General features: G+C 41.3%; 1 protein-coding gene across 1 annotated transcript in view; it reads left to right on the forward strand.

Annotated features, from left to right (window-relative positions):
- The window catches only part of RFX8 (RFX family member 8, lacking RFX DNA binding domain), a 51,535-nt gene extending 44,506 nt beyond the window's left edge, over nt 1–7,029 (forward strand). The window contains exons 14-15 of the mRNA XM_026845902.1: nt 2,323–2,541; nt 6,373–7,029. Coding sequence (XP_026701703.1) covers nt 2,323–2,541; nt 6,373–6,407 — 254 coding nt within the window. The 3' untranslated portion in view covers nt 6,408–7,029. The remainder of the gene's footprint in view (nt 1–2,322; nt 2,542–6,372) is intronic.
- The last annotated feature ends 1,582 nt before the right edge of the window (nt 7,030–8,611 follow it).

The following is an 8,611-nucleotide window of genomic DNA, read 5'->3' on the forward strand; positions in this document are numbered from 1 at the left end:
GTGAAAACCTCATTGTCTTCTTTGAAATTCCCCTTCAAAACTGTACTTTCATTTGTTTCCTACAAAGACATAACAAAGGGATATGTTAAGGTTGTTGCCTTTTGTATTCTTCAGTATTCTTCCCCTGCTTAATGTCAGTGTTTGTGTATGTATGTGCATACCCCTTTTCTGGATCTAGCTGCTACCTTTTGCTTTATATTTAGATTTCAAACTCTCTGCAGCAGGATCAGTTTTGTTCTGCATCTGTGGGGAACATAGTACAGTAAGGTCCCCTGTCCATCAGCTGCTGCACTACAACAATAATAAAATAATCATTCCATTCTCTCTCTCCAGAGGAGTTCTGCACAAAACTCTCCAACATTACATGCAATATTTTGAGCAATGAGGAAATTAGGAATGAATTCCAAGAACAACACTGGAAGCATAATGTTTATTGAAATTCCCTACAATGATGAAATCCTCTTCCCTCTTTCCACCACAAGAAGAGTTTAATGAATTGCCTCCCTGTTCTGCAGTTGTCAGTGGTTGGGGGGGACACAACTGATGGAGACCATCCCTTCCTCTACCAAGCCTTCCTTGAACTAGTTATAAATTATATTTTCTTCCCACTTATGACAGTCTTCCTACTATACTTCAGTAACACTAAGATTGAATTCTCACATATGCGAGAGTTAAAAAATAAACCTTTCTCTATGATGCTCCAATTAATTTGATCATTATTATCTTCTTTCTTAATACTCTTGGTTCTTTAAGATTCTGGGCTACATGACCTGTTAATGTCCCTTCTTTCCCATGTTTCTATTCTGGTAGGATTTCAGGTTTTAGTGGACAGGGCGGAAACCATTATGTTAACAAGCCAGCTGGTATAGAAGTTCTGTACTCAGGGTCATCACTTTCAGAAATTTCTTAAATCTCAGCATTTCTTCCAGGAATGGAGGGCATCCTGCAAGTTGAAATATTTAACATCCACATTGAGGAAACACGCTTACTTAGGGAAATGTGTGAGTGTCATGTTAATGCAGTCTGCCTCCCCCCAAAATACATAATAGTAACTGAAACCAAACTTAGTTCAGTCTGGGGCTTTTTCCTTGGAGCTTGGCACATCTGGCACACATAATATACTGGCATACTCACACCTCTAAATTTAGGATTGACTTTTACCCTCTTCCAGACCAGCCTCCACATGGGTGATGCCCAAGTGTGACCAGAGGAACCACGCAGTTACCCTCACTGTAAGGCAGCAAGGGGCAAGTGTGCTACAGCAGTCTGGGCTAATGCGACCTCTGCAGCTCTTTCAGCTCCACCCCCTCTCCATCAAATGTACTACTATGTACCTCCATCACAGCCTCATGTCAGCCGGTACACCATTTCCTCACCAGTCTCCCTTATGAGGCATTCAAGGATGTACTGCTGAGCCATGCTGGCTGCAGAGTGACCTGTGCATTCCTCTTTTGCAAATAAGCTGATTCAATTTACTCCCTCTTCAAAACTGTGTCCCTCTGTATTATCCCAAGGGACAACTAGAGCAGTAGCTTTTGTTTCAAGCCTACTGTTATTGAATATATTGAAAACACCTGTAAGACTGTTACAAGCACTCATGGACTACTAGTGTCAGGTCTGTATAGTTTGAACTCCAAGTATAAAAGTCCCTTCCCTTTTCCAGCAGATAAACAACTAATTCCACTTAACTTTGCTATCATTTAAAGATGTGCAAAAGGACAAACAGCAGAAGCAACAGCTTCTCAGACACATGTAACATCAAAAGAGGCAGTATTTTTCATTTTTAAAGCTCTGTAAACCTTGGTTGTCCATATAAATTGTGGCATCTCCTTGCTGATGTCCATGTAAACATTTTGGGGGGATGCAGAGGTGACGAATTGCTTGATGAATTCCTATGCAGATTTATGGCATGGAAGACCTCTTTACTGTAAGGGCATTCAACCAAGATATTAGTCAAAAGTCAATGGCCTCAACAAGTCTCTCTTGGCTTTTAGCAGTTATGCCCCAAGTGCAAGGTACGCCATTTAATGTCATAGATACAGGACATACAGACATCTGTAGGAAGGTTTGCTTGGGAAAAGGTGGAATGATTTATCTGTCCAAGGGGAGAAGGGATTAAGGGATTATATTTAAAATCTGCGGTTAGTGCCTGTTTTGCTGTGATACTTGGAAGTACGTAATTTGTAAGTACTATTTGATGAATGCCAGTCTGCTACTTTGTCTAGCCCATTACTATAATGAAGCCCTTCAAAAAAGAACACATCATAAAGATAAGCAAATCAAGAGGTTGTTGAAATTATGTTTGTTTTTCTTTAAACCTAGGATTCTGGCATTTGTTAAATTCGCTACTCATAGATTTTGTGGGTCACGTTTTCCTGTCCTATATAGAGGAGGAAGATGAAAGTTTCTGGGTCACAAAGCAAAATGAGTTCCCTGTTCCAAGGGTTTATGAGCCCAGCCAACTCTGGGTCTATATTGCAGAGGAGCAACCTCAAGCCAGTGCTCCACAGACAGCTCTTCCAGCTTTGATGCAGAGCCAGAGTAAGTAATTCTTATTAAGAAATTCAGATTAAGTAATGCTTTTCCAGCATTCTGAGTTGTGGACACAGCCACAGGCAGCATGGCAAAATACACATTAACTTTAAATAAAATTAAAAAAACACAGTTATTAATTAGGTAAATTGGGAGGAATTGGGAGGGGTGTGGTTGTTTGGGGGGTTTTATGAGTAAAGTACAAATAATGAAATCTAGGTTTACATGGAGCCATGTCCAATGTCACTGAAACCTTAAGCCACAAAGCATCCTCCACATCCCGCTCCCAACCCATGATCCTATCAAGGGGTTGTAATCTCCAAACCACCCATCTCCCCATCACCGCAGTTCCCTGGTTCTTTCCTTAGGTTTCCAGCAGACATTTGGCAGTCCTTCAAATTCCACAAGCATTGTCTCAGCAAGAGCAGCACTGTTCTGGTGGGCTGGGAGCACCTTGTGGGCTGACAAACAGGCTGCATGTATTTATTGATTGGAAGAGAGAACGCATGGTGTGGTCTTTTCTCGCTGTTGGAAGTACCGAGAGGCTCTCTTTCTTCCACCTACCTGTCAGTTTTATCAAAACATGCAGAAGTATGAAATCTTTGAGACCTTTCTGCTCCACCAGACTTTCTTGCAGTCAGTCCCAGCATAAGGGATGATATACAGGTAGAACAAGATAGACTAAGTCTTTCTAGGATACAAGGCTAAATATAAGGACATATGGGAACATGGATCAAGTCTCTGTGCTCAGTACAAGTGATGAATTAGACATTCACCTGTTTTCAGATTTCTCTTCCATGCAGTAACAGTACTCGTCTTAAATCTCAGAGAACACTCTGTTTTCCAGCAAACAGTGGACAAACGTTAATACACCAAAACTCATGAAGAAAATTGCAATTTTGTTGCTATCCTGCTATAGTTATTTTACTCCCCAGATGTATTCAGCTTCCATAATCTAGGACCAGGCTGGAAATGGATTGTTTTAAAAACATCTGTATTAGTTATAAAGACCCTCAGTGGACCCTTGTTTTTTAAATATAGAATATGCTAAAGCTAGCTCAGCAATGAAGATTGGAGAGGAGAAAGAAGGTGCAAAGGTGACAAAGCAAGAATGATTTATACATGTGATGGGCATGTTTGACAGTTTTTGTTATTTTTTAAATGTAATATAATGACCCATCCTGACACACCACCTTAATGTCAAAACCCAAACATTGCTAGGTGCAGGCTACAAGCAAGGAATCTCTAAACCACTGATGGTTAGAAATTAGGAGATAAACCAGTAGAAACCTTACTATCTGCCTTGTTTCGTATGTTTTCACTATGCTGCCCATATGGGCTTTTGCATGGCCCACTATGCCCATTGCTATGTGGTGTCAGCAGACAAGGGTTTGACCCAGGTTTTGCCTGTGTAAGTGAAGTGCCTATAAATATGTCTGTCAGTTTTGCATATTTTGTACATGGTCTCAAGAACAGAGTAAGGCTGATTAGAGCGAGGGACGAGGGGTGTCAGGAAGAAAGGGTATAAAACATGAAATAGAGAGTATGACGACTTGAGAGAAGGTATGGAGGAGGGAAGGAGATAGTGAAGGATTGGGAGAGTGTAGAACGAGTTTAGAGATTAAAGATCCCAACAGATGATGGATTCTGCCAGTCCACACGCAAAATGCTGATAATGGTGGGATGAAAAAGAGATTCTAGTAAGAGCCTGCTGATGCTGTGGTTCAAGTGTTTGCAGTTTGTTAGGGAGCTGAAAACCGAACCTGCAGCTCAAAAGGGTTTCAGGAGCTGTAACACAGTAAGTGAGCACTTCTGCCTACTTCTGTCCTTCAAACGGGTGGTAGCTCCCACCTCAACCACTGCAGGCTTCTTCTTGAGTGTCAATACTAATTCCACAGGTTGCTGAAAAACACAGCTGTCAAAAGCATCTACATCACCCACCACTTTATATCACCATCTCTGTAGATCCTCTGAACAGATTCCCATTGCATGAGGATTTGTTTTCTGTGACTTCTGATCACCAAAAATCTTCATCATGCTCCCAAGCAACCATCTGTCCTGCTCCTGACTAATCCCCCTTCGGCCACAGCCCATTCTGCGGGGTATCTAAAACCTCAGCAGCCTTAGTGGCATGCACCAGCACACTGCTGTTTTCTGGACTGTATTTCTGCTCACTGACATATTGCTCTGTGCATCACGGGTATATTTCACAATTTTTCCTTTTAACTCCCTTACCTCATGCAGCCTCTACAGCTCTCTGCGACCCAGTGTCTTTCGTCAGCTCCCATCCTCCACTCCATCCTCTGCCAACAACACCAACCTCCGTATCTTTTTCATCTTGTCCCACAAGGCATTTCTGTGCCTTCTCTACAGCCTGTTATGCTTGGGAAAAAAATCTGTTCATCGCACCTCCACCCTCATCTCATTGAAATTAGTGCTAAAAACTCAGTTTTGCTATGAAACCCTGGAAAAAAGAGAGGGAGGACTGGTAACAGAAATCAGAAAAGAATCTCCCAACCTTGCCCTGATATCAGCAGCATCAATATGTGTCTGTGGCTTAGCAGATCCCTTTATGATCTTTTAGTTGTCACCTTCATTCTCCCTCTTCCTTCCCCATCTGTTTTTGGTCCTCCATTCCTAGTTCATGCTGAATATAAATTACACTCCTCAGCAGAGAGACCATGTTTTTCCATTTATTTTGAACAGTGCAGCACATTTCTGAATCCATTTTTTTATAGAATTTGAAGCATGAAAATAATTGTTAATAACCTTGAATGAAAACAGAATACATTCCAAGTTGGTGATATCTCTCGAGGAAAACATTATTTTTATATGAAAAAATGTAGAGGGCGGGGAGTGAGACAACACAGGATTTGAACACTGGCTTAATGGGGAGTGTGGCAGGTGAAATGCTGTATAGCCGAACGCACATAGTATGAATTAAGAATTGTTGAAGCTGGTGGCAGTAACGAAGATGCTCTGAGTGAGCCGTAATCTATCAAACTGCAGCTCAGAGAGCACCAGCCTGATCTTTATTCTTTATCATGGAGCTTGCAGTTGCTTTCTCTCAGCACGCATAGCATTTTTTCATCTAGAAAATCCTATTCTAGGCTTCCTCTCTTTGTTCACTTGTTACCAAATTAAAATCCTATTAAACTGCACACCTGCAGTGGATTTATCTGCAGAACACCATGCTGTAGCTTTTAATCCAATTCCACACCTTCATAACGTACAATATACTGCAAATCAGGGCACGAAGAGACGGAGGTTACACTGTTTGTAGCTCTGTTGGCAGAAAGCAAATCAAATGCTTTGATTTATTAAAAGGGGAGAAAAAATAAGGACATAATTAACTACTTCACTTAAAGGAACAATAAGTGTTCATTTGAGTCGTCTGTATAATCCCGGATACAGAGTTCAAGTGAAATCATTAACTGAAATGATCAAAAAATGAGAGCAAAATATTGATCCTGCTTAAATTCAGTTGCAAAACTTCTGCTGATTTTAAGAAAGCCAGGATTTCAGCATGAAAAAGCAGCCCCCATGAGGGGGAGAGACAGGCTGAGACTATTTGTTTTGAAAAAGAACAGAAGGGCTTATAGCAGACATATAAAACGTGAATGACGTATTAAAATGTGGATGTGGCTTCTTATCACACCTTTGCCACCCTATGAGGAAACCCAACGTGTATCTCCTCTTGCTGGGTTAAGGTTGCGTATATGTGAAATACCTTGGGTTCAGCAGGAAAGAACAAAAACTTTTCTATTCAATGAAGGGAGAAACAAATAATTTACAGTTCCTAAAATCAAAACATTTCCATGTTTCTTTTCTAATTTTGAGCTCATCCAGGCCATACTGAAAGAGAGAATTTCTAAAACTTTACTCAGCTGGATCTTCAAGTTGGAAGGGAAGCTCTCCTCTACTCAAAAAGATGGACAGACACTTTTTTGCCTCTGATGAACAAACAGCAACTCTCAGAGAAAAACACCCTGACATGAAAATTCTTTATGCCAGATATTCTTACTTTTAGATACAACTTTAAGAAATTCTCATTCTCTTAAATTTAAGATCTTTTTCTGGAAATACTAAATGCAAAACTGTGCTAGCAATGCAGTTAAGTTGTCACATGATTTGGCTGTTTGACTTTATTTGAATAAATCTTCAGAAGAAAAAGGTGAAATACTTGTGGTTTGCTTTTATCTATTTCTTGTATTTTTTGCTGTCAGTAAAGCTGAAGGCCTGACTGAAGTCATTGTGGTAAATTTATCTGGAAGCTACAGAACAGATGAATGACTCTGTGTCAGTGCTGCTTTGTGTCTACCGTGCGTAATTTAAAATTTATATTTATTGCATATAGAACTTGGCACTGATCCTATGTCTTGAGAAATTCCTGCTTTGTTTCCTATTTATGCAGGATACAAGAGTCAATATCTCACATATAATTCTATTAACTGAAATAAAATAGGTTGTATATAATGTTATCGATTTGTTTATGGCAGAAACCAGGTTGTTTGAATTTGTTCTATAAGCAAAGTACAAGCAAAGACTCTTACAAAGAGAAAGCTTGGAATAAATTTGTATGAAATAGTAAATACAGAATATGAAATTTGTATCTCGCATGCATGAGATTGCATGAGGAATTTCCTTGAAATGCCAGGGAAATTACATTTTTAAATATTTTGAAGAGCGCGTCCGCAGGGAGTTGACTGGGCCTGGTTGTTATTTCAAGAAGGACAACTGCTTCGTTATTTTAAGAACAGCCATTTCCTGAACTAGAAAAAAGCACTTGTCAGGAGCTTAGCAAGTTTTTACTCATTTCGTTTTGGAAATCTACATTTAATTTCCACTGCATCTACATTATTCTGTCTCAACTCAAGCACTTAAGAGGGAATCAATATTCAAAAGGGTGGTATTACAGCAGATGTAAACAGGGCCATGTGCTAAAGGAAAAGGCAGTCATGTATTCAATTTTGCTGATACGATTAAGAGCTTGGTAGTGAAATCACACACTCTGGGGGAAGTATCTTCACAAGTCGGAAAAATGCATTTGGGGCTTAAGGCCCATTATACCCATTTTCACTATATTTCAGGTTTTTACGGTGAAGACAAAAACCAAAACAGGGTGTCTAGAAAAAATATAACCTAAAAATACTCAATATTTTCCACTCCTCTTTTATTTAGAAAAGTTTATATTCTAGATTAGTTAGGCAGCATATTCTCATGGAGCAATTAAGCTGAAGTTCTTCACAGTGGTGGAAAGGTAAGGTCTATTCGATGTATCTGAGAACCTTGTGAAAGGTAAAGGCTCCCGTGAGATGCATTCCTCCCTGTCTCCTATTGAACCGGTACTCCTTAAACAGTGTGCATGAATGCAATGAAAGTTTACAAGCATGTATTTTAAAGAATTATAAGTTTGCATGGCCATACTGAAGGGCTCTACTGCCAAGAACAGAAAAGGAGCAGGATGCAAAAGCTCCTTTACTAAATAGGGCCGTTGATAAAAACTCATACATTCAAATCTTTGCCGAATTAAAACCTTGCCCGGAAAACATATAATTTAATGGCAGCTCCACCTACTAACATGTGAAATCGAACCGCACGAGCACTGAACTAATGATGTCCGCCCTCTGGCACTCGGGGTCTTACTGCTGCCTGACCCCAGCGTCCAAACGGGAGCATTCACGTGGGCGCGTTCCCCCGTGGGTTCTCTTTTTTCTAATAACCGGGGAGATGGCACCGCCTCTGCCTGGACGGTTTCACGTGCGTGGGTTTGCACATGAAGTACAGGAATTATTTCATTAAATACCTGCCCGGCCTCACACCTGACGGAGAGGGTCCAGCAGCCTGACACGCCGGGTAACCCCGCAGCGAGCCCCGTGGTCTGTCCTGCGTGGCCGGGGCGAAGCGGGGTCCACGGCCTGAGGGTGGCTGTCCCACGGGTGTCACCGGGGGGGACGACGAAATGAACGCCCCGCCGACTGCTGCAAATATCTGGGAGTAGGCTTGGGGGGGCGCGGGGGGGTACGTGGTGGTCAGCTCGGTGTCCTGGCCGCTGCCCGAGGGGGGGGCGGCGGCGGAC

This window comes from Athene cunicularia (assembly GCF_003259725.1).
Source record: "Athene cunicularia isolate RWA chromosome 1 unlocalized genomic scaffold, athCun1 chr1_part1, whole genome shotgun sequence".
In the NCBI taxonomy this organism is placed as follows: Eukaryota; Metazoa; Chordata; class Aves; order Strigiformes; family Strigidae; genus Athene; species Athene cunicularia.